The following is a 14,859-nucleotide window of genomic DNA, read 5'->3' as shown; positions in this document are numbered from 1 at the left end:
TTGGGGAAGACCTGGGTTTGGCTTCGTCTTAGTCTGCTTTGTACTGTTATGACAGAATACCACAGACTAGGTAATTTACAACTAACAGAAATGTATTGGCTCACCGTTCTTGGGGCTGGGCAGTTGGACAGCAGGGGCCGGTATCTGTCAGGAGCCTTCTGCTGAGTCATTCCATGGCGGAGGAGCAAAGAGAGAGAGAAGAGGGGCTGGGCTTGTCCTTTTATCAGGAAGCCACTCGTGTCATAATACCCATTCCTGAGGACAGAGTCCTCCTGGCCTAATTACCTCTCCATAGGCCCCATCTGCAAACACTGGTGCGTTGGGGATTAAGTTTCCAGTACATGCTTTTGGAGGGGGCACATTCAGACCATGGCAGCCTCTTACTGGCTGCATAGCCTTAATTGAGTAACTCACCTTCCTGTGCCTGAATTTTCTCCTCCAAACTGGGGCTGCTAGTGCCTGCCTCGTAGGGTGTGGTGAAGGAGCCAGTAAGGCGTGGACGTGCCCTGCATGGCTCTTGCACTAATGGGTACTTACCCCCTGGGTGACCCATTACCTGTCACAAAACTGAGGCTCTGTTCTGACCAAGCCAGGCCGCTGGGTGAGCTGGCTGGCTGCTGTTGGCGGTCGGCCGTGCTCACGGTGAAGGGTTGGGCCCACAGTCTGGCTCATAGTAGGCATTTAATGGTTTTGTATTTAGATCTTCTCCAGCTCCATCTGTAAAACACGTTCTCATTTATATCCCATGATTTATTTAGCTCCGTGATTTATTTTTTCCCCAAGCCCTGCTTGCCAGCAAAAGTCTCTTCATTTAAAGCCCCAAGATTTGGCCCGAATGTCTCTACATGTTTAACACAGAGCCGAGTGCTCTGAGAAGTGTCTTCTCAGGAGAAGAATGCAGTTGGCGAGGGCCTCCGCCCCTGCCTGGCACAATGTCCCTGCCCTGTCAGCTGCAAGCGGAGAGCCTGCGGGCCCAGGCCTGCCCTCTCTCCAGTCCCCAGAAGAGTGTCCAGTGAGACAGAAATCAATGGAAGGCTGTTGCGGAGACCGTTGCAAAGGACAAAAACCACATAAATAAGTGGCCATCGTGGGATGCTGTCCTCCCTGAAAAGTGCCCTGATTTTGTGGAAGAGCTAAGAGAGTTTTGGGCCATCCTCAGGTCCAGATGTTGGGCGAGATCACATTTTATGTTTCTAATACATTTCTTTGAATAGAGCAAAGCAATTGTTAAGGCTTACATTGGAACGTTCACTGCAGAGATGAAGTGGCGCTAAAAATAGTGTGGTGGGGGGTGATTTGGAGGGAGGGGTCTGAGAAAGAGCTGTGCTGGCTCACTAAGTGGGTTATCTGGCAGCTGGCCCCAACCCTCTGCGGATCTTTAGACCCTGTCAGTCTGGCTGGTTCCTGACTGCTGAGGGGTTGAAGCTTGGGAAGGGCCCTGCATCTGCAAGCCTCTGGCACTGAACACAATGGTCAGTCTGCCCTCTGGGAGCCCACATTCCCACGGGGCTGTCTTCAGAGTGCAGGGGTCATTTCTGGGGCAGACCCAGGTCTCCTTTTCCTGAGGTTATTTCCATGCTACTGTTCTGTCTGCCTTGGCGCTGGGGCCATGGTTCCAGGCTGCCCTTGGGAGTCAGCGAGGGCCATGTAACAGGCGTGTGGTTTGGCGGTAGGCCCATGGCAGGCTTCCTGGAGGAAGGGGCCATTAGAAGTGGCCCACCAGAGATGGCTCAGCTCGTGGATTATGCCTGAGCCCAGGGCCCGAGCACAGTGGCTCTTCTTGGTGCAGTCCCTTGTCTCCGTGAGTTTATGGAGAGAAGGAACCCTCCCCATCCTCACTCTGTCCCCTGCACTGCTGGTGACTAACAGCTGAAGGTGTGCCTCTATTTTCACCTCCCCTCTGGACTCTTAGCAGGGCAGGCACTTGGCCTGTTGGGCTCACTGCTCTGCCTCCAGCATGGCATTTGACACCCAGCCGGCCCTCAGTCAGTGTTTGGCAACTGCATCAGGGTTGTCCTCGTTAGATTGGGGTCTGAGTGCTCGCTCCCTAGGTCCCACTGTCTCTTTCCTACCCCAGCTACTTTGGAGAAGAATTAGAAAAATAAGCAGGATCCAATGGGGGAGGGGGCTGATGCTCTGGTAGGGGAGGCAGTAGGAAAACAGCTGGGAAACCAGGCCTGGGATGGAATCTGAGCTGATGGGCAGAGCAGGCAGTGGCTTGCTGAGCCCAGGGAGGTGGGACAGCTGGGCTGACCTGTGTGAGAGGGTGGGATGCCCTCTGCCTTGTCCTGGAGAGCATTGTCTTCTCCCTGGGGCAGCATGGGCCTGGACGGGCCTGAGCACAGCAGACCACGCGGTCACATGTGCATGTGTGAATGTGTGTCTGCATATGTGTGCGTGTGTGGTCATGTGTACATGTGTGAGTATGTATGCTCCTGAGTGTATATGTGTGTCCTTCCTGTACACACAGTGCTCCCCTCCAATGCTGCCAGCCTGTGGTGACTTCCTCTTCTGACCCCTTCTTCCCCCACAGCCTGTTTTATCAGTGAAGGGACTTCACTAAGCAGATCTGCAGGTCCCCTTTGGAGCTCACCTCGGGCAGCACAGCAGGTAGTCTTCCTGGACCTCGCGCAGAGGACTGGGCCCTTCTGGGACTCCCCTTAGTTAGTGCTGTTCTCTGGATTTGGCATCTCCGCTTGCGTGTCCCCGCAGCTGGACTGAGAGCGGGATGGTTATGTGCATCTCAGGGCCTGGCTCATTCGAGGCTCGGGCTGTGTGTCTGCCCACAAGCAAGGCATCTTTGTGGCCTGTGCAGAGCCTCAGTTAATTCATGGACTAGTTCCACCTGACTCGTAACGAGCTCTTGCTGTGCACTGAGGACTAGTTGGAGACTTTGCACATGTTAACTCGTGGAGCCTACGGCAGCCCTGTGAGTGACTCTGTTATTTCCCCTCTTCTGGATGAGGACACAGGCCACATTGCTTGCTGAGCCCCACAAAGCCTGTATGTGGCAGAGGCTGGATTCGAACCCAAGGCCTGGCTCTTAGCTGCTGCCCTCCCTTGAGCTGCTCAGCTCCACCAAGAAAACAAAAGCTCTTTTCACTGGAAGCTGCTGTAGAGTTGTGATGGGTGTTAACGTGGCCTGAGGATCCTCTTAAAAAGGTGCCCTTACCTGCTTAGCAGATGGGGCTGAGGTTTTAAGCCGTGAAGCCTTGAGATAGTCTAGAATGCTCCCATTTCTTCACACCAACACAGTGCTCATTTGGAGAGGGTGTGTCAGGATTGGGACTTGGTACTTGGTGACAGGATCGTGGTGGGGGCTTGGGGGTACGTGGCCCCCAGTGTTGCTTCTGTTACAATTGGCTGCCCACGCTCCGGTGAGGAGAGAATCAGCATCAAGTTCTGTGTATAGTTCTCCTTCCCCCGCAACACCCACCTGCTACTCTCACAAAGGAATCTTACGCTTGAATTCCTGTGAGTCGCGGAACTGCTCAGTGTGTGAGTGAGGCTGCTGATTTGCCAGGCAGCAGCACGCTGTGGGAAGCTGCACAGGGAGCCAGGTCTGCAGGCCCGGGCGGAGGCCGCCAGATCATGCTGAGGCATCGCACTGGGCAGCACGCTGCACCCTCACAGCTCTGCACCTCATTTCCAGAAGTCACTGCAGCACCTGCACAGGAGAGGCAGGTGTAGCCAGCGTCGTCCCATTCCACAAAAGTGGCCTGAGGCCCACATGTCATTCTGATGCCCCTACAAGAAAAGAAACAGGGAGAAAACTCAACTGCTTCCTGGCATATGGGAGTTTGCCATCATGTGTCCCTGAAGCAGGGTTTGTTATCCAGATGATCTCTGGCAAAATGCAGAGGCCCCGAATGGCAGGCCTCTGGAGGCCACGGGTTCTGACTTAAGAGTGGCTGAATATCGTAGCCCTAAGACACCTTCTCTTCACTAGGGTTTTTGCTCTAGAAAGCCTAAGCAACCAGACATGCTGAGTGGGCCTATGGCCACGTGGCCCTGGCCTGGCAGTGACATGTGGCTCTCACCCCACCCCGCCTCACTGTGCCCCACAGATGTGTCTGGGAAGCTGAGGATCTGGGATACCACGCAGAAGGAGCACCTGTTGAAGTATGAGTACCAGCCTTTCGCTGGGAAGATCAAAGACATTGCTTGGACTGAAGACAGTAAGAGGATCGCCGTGGTCGGGGAAGGAAGAGAGAAGTGAGTCACTACTCTCAGCCCCTCCCTGCCCTGTTCCCGTGGCTCATGTGTCCATGTGCCATGACCCTGGTGGGAGGGGGATGCGCTGATGTGGGTACTAACTTGGACTCGTGAGGGTTGAGCTCCCAGTAGGTGCCGGGCCCTGTCAGGACTGGCTGCGGCCACAGGTGAGGCAGAACTCCACATCCCAGTGGGTTTGCCCCCAGGGCCCAGCACTTGTGTATCTTTCTGACGTCCTGAGTCCCTTGCCTCCTAGAACCCCAGCTGTCATGCCCACCTACAGGCAGCAAGAAGGGGACAGAGTGAAAGAGCAACACCACTTCCGTTGGGGTCCCTCACAGCAGCTGCCCCATGAAGCTGCCAGGGAAGCTAAACTGTTTCTTCCAGCTGGGCACCTCCCCCAAGGGTCCCTGATGGAGGAGGGAGGGGCAGTGGCTGCTGGCTGGGTGGCACTTGGTGGCTACTGACCTCAGGGGCCTAGTGACTGGTGAGGTCAGTGCTGGAACCCAGGTTTTTTTTAATTCAAGAGAGTCAGAGTTCCCCCTGCAGCACCATGGCTGGCCATAATTATGCCCTTGAACTTGACAGTGGCATGTCTGTTCTTCACTCCAAGGCACTTTCTCGTACATGTTCTGGTAGGTGTTTTTCCATGGCTTTTCAACTCATCCCTGTTGGTCTTAATTCCTTCTTTATTCAGTAGCAAATAGTAACTAAAACAGTTTTTGTCGAGTGTCAGCCAAGAATAGGGCATCTCATTCCTGTAGGGAATGGTAACTGTTCCCTCCCAACAGAACTGTAAGGAGAGTGGTGAAGCCATAAAGATAGCCCCGGGCCCTGTGGCGTGGGGCCCCACAGACATACACACGCAACCCCTTCCCGAAGGTGCTGGCTTGCTCCATTTTGTTATTGGGTCCTTTGGACAAATGCCTCGTGGAGCCAGAACCCTGGTGCTTCCCTCGTTTGTCCCTGTGGCATTCTGAGCTGCCTGCTAACAGTCACTCCATCCTCTGTGCACTGGCAGCTCAGCTGTCAGATTGCTTACCAACCTGGGATTGATTTTTTTTTTGTATTTTTTTTGTCTTCCATCCTTCTCATTGGGTCAAGGTTTGGAGCAGTCTTCCTATGGGATAGTGGCTCTTCTGTGGGTGAGATCACAGGACACAACAAAGTCATCAACAGTGTGGACATCAAGCAGAGCCGGCCATACCGGCTGGCCACAGGAAGCGATGATAACTGCGCTGCATTCTTTGAGGGACCCCCATTCAAGTTCAAGTTCACAATTGGCGTAAGTGAACTTCACTTTCTGGGTGAAATTTATGGTTTGTATATGAGGCTGGCAGAGGCTGAGCCTGTTTAGGTGCTGATGGCAGAGACCACAGCACATGCCACGTATACCGTGATACACAGATAGCAGTGGGCTCCCAGGGGTGTGCAAAGAGAGGGAGGGCTCCCCCACCCAGCGCTCGTCCTCCCCTGGCCCTTAGCTGGGCATGGATGGTTCCCACAAGGAAGGGCCCTGCCCTAGGACAATGTGCGCATGTCAGGGGTTGGGGCAGGGACGTCCCTGAGGCTGTGTAACCAGGCGAGCATCTGGGGCTAGAGGTGTTCATTAGAGAGGGGAGCCTGCGGGGCCTGCTGTTAGCTGGGCCACCAAAGTGGCAGAGGAAAGGAGCTTGCAGGACATCCAGATTGGTCTCTCAGGGGGCCTCCCCTAGAGACAGCGAGGGCAGTGGTACGCCTGCAAAGTGACAAACGGTTAGAAGACTAAAAGATACTGTGTGGAAGAAATGTGCCAGAAATGCGGCATTGGAGTGCCGCAGGCTTTGGGTGTAGCTGGCAGCATCTCAGGCCCACGCTGTGCATGCACCCCGCCTCAGGCAGGCACCCAGGCCTCGCCGAGCCTCCTCACTTCTGCGCTGCAAGATGGGGGTGTGCGGGGGCCAGCAGCATCTGAGGGTTTTGACTATGAATTTGAAGTAGGAGAGCCACCTGGCAGGTCTGGAGCATCTGTGATGCCCATTTTCCTGCCCCAGCCTTGTAGGAGTGAGGGGAGGAGCCCAGCAGCCAGTCTCAGCACAGCCCCATGGCTCTGCCCCGGCTTTCCCCATCCCGCTTGTGCTTGCGCTGAGGATGGACAAGAACAACGGACCCAGAAATGTGCATTTTAGGGACTATTGACGTCCTGGGAGGAGGTTGTGTTTGCAGATTGGACCAAGGTCTCGGGACTCCTTCTCTTGGGACCATCAGTGGTTTCACTGTCTGCCTCATGGAGGATTAATGAGATCATGTCCTTAAAGTGGCTCAGTGAGGAGCACTGTCTCTTTTAGTGACGTCATGCCATGAATCATAAATAGCCTGCACAGTGCAGCTGGAAAGGGTGAGGACAGGACCCATAAAGTGGGCAGAATTTCCAGAGACTGTTCTTGGCTTAGGGTACAGGAGGGCTTTCCAAGGATGCCCGGTTCGTAGTGAAACAGGCTTCATTTTGTCGCGGAGCCGCAGGCTGAGCCTAGCCGGGCAGGTGAAAGCATAGGGAGGCTCCCTGTATACAGCTGAACACGCGGCAGCTCTCAGACCCTGCTCTTGTGGCTACCGCCTAATGGGTAGATAGCGGAGACCTGGCTATTTTGGGAGCGGTATTGAAGGCTGTGGCTTCAGGCCATGTTTCTTCACTGGGGTGGAGGCACTGCAGAGTAGGGTGAGTAACGCTGAGTCAGCTGCACACCCCATCTCAGCCCACCTTCCTCCTTCCGGGAGGAAGCAGCTCAGAGGCTTCTGTGGTAGCCGGAAGCCGGCTGTGGGTGGGGGCTCCTTTGCCTGCCCTGGGAGGGATCATTTCCACTCTGCAGCTGTGCATTAAACCCAGCATGGTGCTCAGCGGGGTCGGGGGCTCCAGTTTGTTCCAGGGGTGGGCTGGAGCCTGCCTTCTTCACCAGGCCGCTGAGCCCCTGTGTGCTTGCTTGGGGGCTTGGCCAGAACACTTTCTCTTTAGTTGTCCTTTCTGACTTCAGAAAAGACTTCACCCCACAGCCCTGGCCCAGGAGTGTTGGGTAGAAATGTCTCCCCGCTAGCCCAGCTCCAGGCTGGATACCACCATGTGTCTTGAAGTCTTCTGTGGAACCCACAACCATGGGCCCTGCCTGAGGACCTGGGAGAAATAGAAAGGGCTGTGGCCTGGCACAGAGCTAGCTGGCTCTGCCCCCCTCGGGCGAGTCATGCCTCTGGGCCCTCCCGGAAACAGGGTGACAGTGACCCTTCCATGCTGCACCCTCAGCCGCAGGGAGGGTGTGAGAGGCAGCAGTGACCATTCACATGCTCAGGAGACATGTGCGGACTCAACTGCCCACGCATAGCAAGGGCAGGAAGGGTGCTCAGGGACCCCACACTTGTCCCCAGATACCTTCTGAGTTGCTGATACACTTTGGTGTGTATCTGCACTTAAGCCCTCCGGACCCCAGAGGAAAGCTGTGGTCGTGCCCTCCAGGACCAACCCCAGGAGAAAGGGAGCACGTCCAGGCTGGGGGAAGTGAGAGGAGGCGTGAGTGCTAACATGAGGCCCAGCCACAGCTGGTGTTGAGGACATGGTGGGCTGAGCATCGCCGGGCTTCCTTCCATATGTGGGCTCTTCTGATGCGGTCGGAAAGCCTGGGATGTGGAAGTTCTCAGGAATTAATTGAGCCTTTTATAGTAAAAGATTTTTAAAACTCAAGTATATGTGGGCATTTTTTATTTTAGAGGGAATTAAGTTCCACTTATTGTGGAATCCACACAGCAGTGTATCTTTTTTCAAAACCCAGATGTCTCATTCCGCAGCCCATGACGACTGGGTCTGGGCTCCCTTTGCCTCGGCACCAGCGCTCGGGCCGTGGTGGCCTTGCCTGCTGCCCGTCCCCTCCAGAGAATGAGCGGCTGGGCTGTGGCGGCAGCTCGGGCCTGTCTTCATCTGCACCTTCCCCACCCACTCCCTGCAGAGGCCCCATGTGGCTGGGACCGAGAAACTGGCCTGAGCTTGAGGGTGCAGAGGTGGGGTGGCAGGTGCTTCCCTAGTCACCTGGGTGGGAGAGGGACTGGCATGCGACTGCGGAGGGAGCAGCTGGGTCGAGGTGGAGCTGCTGCCTTGAAAAGGAAGAAGGCATGTTCTGAAGGTGTTTCAGTACAAGCTGAAGCAGAACTCCGTGGCGCTGTGCCTGAGCTGAAATGCAAGCAGTTATTTCCAAGGAAAATGAGGGGCCCTTCCTGTGGAGTTACTTCCGAGGAAAACGAGGGGCGCTGCCTGTGGAGTCCGGGAGGCCACCTTCATCTCGCTGGCCCATGTTCGGGGGTCACATGGCTTTTCCTTTCTGTTGAAGAGTCCATTGTGCAGAGCAAGTATGGACTCCCGGCTCAGCTCGAGCCAAGCTCCCCTGTGTGTCCCTCTTCCTGAGGGACCGTAGCCCAGCTTTGCTCTTCATTTGCCTGAACCTGAATGAGGCTCCAGGAAGATGGGGGTGGGGGAACATTTGACCTGGAATAGGCCCGGGTGCCGGCTCATCCCTACCCAGTGACATTGAAGATTCGGTGAGTGACTTGCAGAAGTAACTCCCGGGATCTCAGGAGAACATTTCTGAAAAGAGACCGAGACTGGGCACAGCAGTCTTGGTCTCCAGCACTGGCGTTCTGGAAACCCTCGGAGGGTCTGACTGTGGCCTGAAAAAGGGAGGGTGGCGAGACCATCTCCCTGCCTCCCCCCATCTTACCCATGGGGAAGTCTTCATGCTAGGCAGGCTCCTGGGATAGGTACTCCTAGATGGGTTTAAAGGCCCCACTGAGTTTCTCTCTGTTGTCTGCCTTCGCCGTGTGCGCTACTTGGGCCAGGTTCTTTGCCTCTCTGGCTGTCTGCGTCCTCCAGTCGGGTGAGCAGTTGGTGGTCTAGGATGACCACACCCCCCCCGGAGTGTGGCTCACAGCTGTGTGCATGTCCCAGGTCCCAGGAGTTGCTGGTGCACCGGATAGTTTGTGTCTAATGAAATGGTTACTTAGAGCAGCGTGTAGGCCTGGGGGCTCAGCCTTATACTGTGGAACTGAGAACTCACTGCCAGATCTAACAAGCTGTGATGCTAGGCGGGAAAATGTTCAGCATGGAGGACTCCTGGGTTCCCTCGCTGGGGTGCCACTGCTCCCTCTGTTCCGTCGCCGCTGCTGCTCCCTCTGTTCCGTCGCCGCTGCTGCTCCCTCTGTTCCGTCGCCGCTGCTGCTCCCTCTGTTCCGTCGCCTCTGCTGCTCCCTCTGTCCATCGCCTCTGCCCTATGGGGGCCTGGCACCTCACATAGTTCTCCTACTTGAGGCTGGAGCCAAGCAGGGCAGGAAACCTCAGCTGTGGCTGTTATCGGACGTGCTGCCTTACTGATAGATAAGGAAAATTTGAGCTCTAAACAGGCAAAGTTTCTGGTGATTTTTCTTTTTCCTATTTCCTTACTCAAGACAGGGCAGAGCAGATGTTTCAGCCCTTCTGGTGTGTATGGTGGCTGCCTGGGCCATGCCCCTGTGATGGGTACACAGGACCCCCTTTCTTGTCCTCAGCATGCGCCACCCCTCCTGTCGGCTGGCCTTGCTCTTCACTGGGCTGTTGGCTGACTCCTGAGAACTGGGAGCTGACAGCAGGGAGGGTGACCTGGCCCAGGTCACATGGCCAGTAGGTGGCTCAAGGACGGTTAGTTAGGATGAGCCTCTTGTCCCTTCACATGGTCCTTGTTCTCCAGGGAACATGGTGACTGAACTGACCCGTGTTGGGTGATGGGAGAGGCAGGTGGCTGGGGAGCTGCTTCGTGCCCCTGAGCCCAGCTAAGTGGCCTGGGGCTGCAGGGCTGCCCCAGGGCACTTTGCAGGGAAGTCCGCTGGGAGGGATGGTTGGGCGGAAGGATGGGGGCCAGAGCCAGCTTCACAGGTCACCGTGTAAAGGTGTTTTGGGAACACCCACTGACCAAGGGCCATGGAGGCCCCGTGCTGGGCTTGTGTGGAATGGGGCTGGGCATGGGGACCGAGAGCCTGTCCCCTTCTACCAGGTCATAGGCATGTGAACAGCCTAAGGGTGGGCTTGTGGTCCTCTTGTGTACAGGGTCAGCTGAGGCTGGGGGGAATGGGGTGGGCTCCCAGAGGGTTCCTGCGCTGACCAGGTAGGTAATGAGCATGTGTGTGCTAGAGACAGGCCAGCTGGGGCCTGTAGTGCTCTGTCCCTCTGATGTGGACGTGGGTGTGGTACTTAATTATGACCTGAGTGCTTCAAGCCTCCGTTTCCTCGGTGGTGAGAGGGAACATATTGGTGGAAGGAAGTGAGGATTGTGGGGAGGGGGGCTCGTTGATACAGGTCAGCCTTGGCTGTGTGTTTGGCTACAAGGGAGGACAGGCAAGAGAGTGTGGACCGGACAGGGATGACGCTGGACTGTGAGACTGCTGCAGCCCCGCTGGTTGGCGGGGGTGGGACAGAGGCAGAACCTCCCTGAACTCCCTGGGAGGTTCCCCAAACCGTCTCCCTCTTTGTTCACTGGCCTGGCCTCCCTGTGGAAAGGGCTATTTTTAGCCCTCGCTTTTTTTGGTTAATGGGCTTTGTGCAGCTTCTCTCTTCAAAGGGGCTATTTCAGGAGCAGACATCAGTCTCTGCATTTGGACTCCTTGGCTCGAGGTGCAGGAAAAGGTGATGAGGATGAGCTACTCAAGGGGCATCTGCGTTCCTGGACTGCCAGGCCCCTCCCCTGCCCCTGCTGGGTTCTAGGGCAAGGGAGGGACACATGACACCACCCTGCCAGAGCCTGTGGGAGGCGCTGGCAGAGGTGAACCACAGACTCGGATTTGGGGTCCTGGGGTTTGGGCAAGCAGGAGTGTCCTCGCTTCTGTGACCTGGAACTGGAGTAGGAATGTCCATGTTTTGACCTCAGGGAACCACTGAAATTGGCACTTATTACAGGTTGGAATTGAACAGTGGCTGAATAGTTTTCTCCAGTTTGTAGCAAGAGCCATCAGCATCCACTGTCCCACCCACTCATCTGGGCTTGGGTGATTCGGGCATTTGGAGTGAGCTCTTTTCTTAGTTCTTAACTCATTCAGTCAGAAGGACCCAGGGGTTTAGCCAGGCCCAGCCATCTCCCTGGCCCACTGCACCTCAAGGAAGCTCAGGCTGGCATGGAGGAGCCAGTGCGAAGTCAGCGGCAAGGCGGGGCTGTGCTGGCCGAGGAAGCAGAGTTGGGCAGCAAGAGAACTCAATGTGCCGGTCAGAGGTCTAGGATTCGAGCCGTGGTTATGTCATGGTCAAGGTTGTGTGACCTCATCTGGAAGGAGTGGTGGTGCATACACCCTGTCCACCCCACCCACAGGGGGTCTGGAAGGGCTTTGCCTCAGGCCCTCCCGCCACTGCCTTCACGCCAGCCGGCTCCTTCCTGCAGCCCTCTTGGGAACTGCCCTGTGAGGCCCTTTGACACAGGGAATGTGGACCCTATGGGCTGACATGGACAAGGGACCGTGGGCCATGTTGGCACAGATAGGAGGTGGGCCCCATCGGCTAACCCCACCGGGAACGGGCCCTCAGTGCGTGATGGCTCCCTGATGGCGGGTAACAACAGAAGAGGGGTTGCAAATGGGCCTGCGGAGTTAGGGATCTGACCTCTGGGATGGCTCTGGGTTGGAGCACCCCTAGGCTTGCCGAGCGCCTGCCCAAGGCCCAGGGGCCAGCGCAGCTAAGACGAGAGCTCTGGACAGGAAACTAGATACCAGATTCGTGCAGGTGATGTGGCTTGAGTTACCCACCGCTCTGGACCTGATGTTCTCTTGTGAAGAATTTGCCCGCAGGCTCTCCATGGCCCCTCTGGGGGTAAAGCATCTCTGGAGGGCCCCAGAGCCCCATCTGGAAAGTTGGTTTTCACTCTCAGCAGCTGAGTGGATCAGGTCTTCTGGGGAAACTGCTTTCCCCAACTTCACTTACCTGGAAATGCTAGAAAACTTACAACACAGACCATTTAAGCAAAGAGGGCCAGGCTTAGAACTAGGGGAAAAGGTACAAAAGGAACTAAAGATGCAAAATGCAGAAACTGCACTGAAACACAAGGAAGGGTGACCTCTAGCACCAGAGCCAGAGACGACCGTGCAGTCTCGTGTCCCCTGTTCCATCTCCTCGTTAGCCCTGGGCCCGCCTGGGTATTGCATGCCTTGTAGTTCAGCACTGCCTTGCCCGGCCAAGCCTCGCAGCACCTAGGTGCTGGGGGCAGGCAAAGGGCTTGCCAGCCCCATTGCTCGTGAGCCCAAGTTCAGACTGAGCCAGCCTGCTGCTTCCATCCCTGTTCCTCGTGGGCGGTGACCACAACCCACAGAGGACGAGCTCTTCAGTATAGAACAGAATACAAGCCCCACGACAGCGCTCCCTGAAATGAGGCAGGGAGGACAATCTGCTCATCCACTGGGATGGAAATGTGACTGTTGTCACCCACAGTAGCTCCTGAGGAGCACTGGGACTCCCCTTGTCAGAATGTGTGATTTCTCGGGCCTTCATCTTGGTTAAAACACGGGTCAATGAGGTGGGAGGTCCTGGTTCAGGTACACGGCCAGGGCCTGCTGGGCCTGTGTCCAGCCTGACCCCAGCAGTGAGCAGGTCTTGGCGGCACCCTGGGGAGGGCTCACCAGAGGGAAGCAGGTTTGGGTTGTTGGCTGAAGGAAATGGTTTAATCTTCGAAGTGCAGGAAGCCCAGGGTTGCTTGGGACCACAGCTCTGGGGTCGCATCACTCTTGGGCCTACAGAGATTTCTGGGGCTGGGAGTGGGCCTCTCCACGAGGGCTGCCTGCCCTGGGGACGTTGCTGGACTGAACCGGGTCTGTATCTTCTGCTGACTCTGATGATCTTTGTGGGGACATCGATTTCGTTGAGTGTGGCCCTTGGGAACCCCAGCACCTGATTCCTCTTTCTGGGCCTACGTTTCCTCATTGGTGAAATGGGCACAGCTCACCTTGGTGGGTTATTACATGAGTGTCAGAGGCAGCATTGATTACATGTGTTAGTCTGCTGCAGCTGCCATAACAAAGTTTGTTAAGCCACAGATTGGATGCCTTAAACAATGGAAATTTGTTCTCCGGAAGTCAGAAGTCTGTAGTCAAGGTGTGGGCAGGGACACGCTCCCTCCGAGTCCTTGTCTTTCCCAGATACTGACAGCCCTGGGGGTTGCTTTTTGTGAGAACTCCCATCTCTGCCTCCAGCTTCACTCCAACTCTATATCTGTGTCCAGATTCCCCTCTTACAAGGACACCAAACCCTGCTGGATTTACAGCTCACCCTAATGACCTCATCTTAACTGGTTTGCATCTGCAAAGACCCTATTTCTGAATAAGGTCTTACGGGGTCCCAGAGAAAACATTACACAATCAAACACATGCAGTTCCCCCACGCAGGTAGCTCATGCCTTAAAATTAAGTCCATGATTTACTTAGAGCATGGGGCAGGTTATCTGCTGTTATCCACCTTGTGTTGCATTGCTTTTCCTGAAGGTTAGTGTCTGTACCCACTGAGCAGCAAGCCCTTCCTGTGCCGAGAGTTGGTAGCACTGGATGTGCACTTGCTGGGTTAGCGCCGCCTGCAGGTGGGCAGCGAGAGGGCGGGGCAGGTCTTGGCAGTTTTTCGACTGCTTGTTTAGAGGATCATTCTCTGATACAGACTCTTGTTGACCGAGGAAAGAATGCGTTCATTTCCTTATTCGAGTCACAGAGTTGCCCCTGGAAGTCATGTCATCTCCCCTTCGTCACTTAGGCTCTTGTTCTCAATGAGGGTCATAATCATTGTTTAACTTTGTTTAAAAGTCAATTATTGGCCGGGCATGGTGGCTCACACCTGTAATCCCAGCACTTAGGGAGGTCGAGGCGGGCGGATCACGAGGTCAGGAGATCGAGATCATCCTGGCTAACATGGTGAAACCCCGTCTCTACTAAAAATACAAAAATTAGCCGGGTGTGGTGGCGGGCACCTGCAGTTCCAGTTACTTGGGAGGCTGAGGCAGGAGAATGGCATGAACCCGGGAGGTAGAGCTTGCAGTGAGCTGAGATTGAGACAGGGCTAGGGCCTCCAGGAAGAGGCCTCCTGGTCTCAGCCATCATGAAGCTTAAGGATCAGGGCTTGAGCTCTTTCAGAGCCCGGAGGGAAGAGGGCAGCTGCTGGGGGCACCTCATTGAGGGGTGCATAGTTGGAGGCGGTCTGCCTTGGCTGGGGCTGATCGGCTTTCCCAGCAGGTAGAGCGGTCAGCGTGGCAGAGAGGCTGGAGCAGACTCCTACCCCTCCACTGAGGGACTGCCCGGGATGTTTTTTTAAGCTCTGAACATTTTCTAGTGGACTAACAGTTCACACTGATAGAACAGCTGGAGCTGCAAGCAGGCTGTATATCATATAGAGCATTCCTGAACCTAGAGTCAGGCCTGCGGCCCCTCACCAGGCAGGTAATTGTTTTCCTGCAGGACCACAGCCGCTTTGTCAACTGTGTGCGATTCTCTCCTGATGGAAACAGATTTGCCACAGCCAGTGCTGACGGCCAGGTAAGACCTGGGCTGGGTTTTAGGGTGGGGATTGGCTTGTCTGCCTGCTCCCGTGACCGCTCAGAGCCACAGGCTAGTCCTGACATGCAGAACTTAGACGTCACCCTC

General features: G+C 55.6%; 1 protein-coding gene across 1 annotated transcript in view; it reads left to right on the top strand.

The window, feature by feature from the left end:
- Positions 1-14,859, top strand: part of WDR1 (WD repeat domain 1) — a 43,953-nt gene that overhangs the window by 14,252 nt on the left and 14,842 nt on the right. Inside the window, exons 4-6 of the mRNA XM_078003163.1 lie at positions 4,068-4,215; positions 5,320-5,500; positions 14,674-14,751. Of these exons, the coding sequence (XP_077859289.1) occupies positions 4,068-4,215; positions 5,320-5,500; positions 14,674-14,751 (407 nt within the window). The remainder of the gene's footprint in view (positions 1-4,067; positions 4,216-5,319; positions 5,501-14,673; positions 14,752-14,859) is intronic.

Source organism: Macaca mulatta, chromosome 5, assembly GCF_049350105.2.
Source record: "Macaca mulatta isolate MMU2019108-1 chromosome 5, T2T-MMU8v2.0, whole genome shotgun sequence".
In the NCBI taxonomy this organism is placed as follows: domain Eukaryota; kingdom Metazoa; phylum Chordata; class Mammalia; order Primates; family Cercopithecidae; genus Macaca; species Macaca mulatta.
Note: the sequence above shows the minus strand (reverse complement) of the source record. Positions and strands in the feature narration are given on the sequence as shown.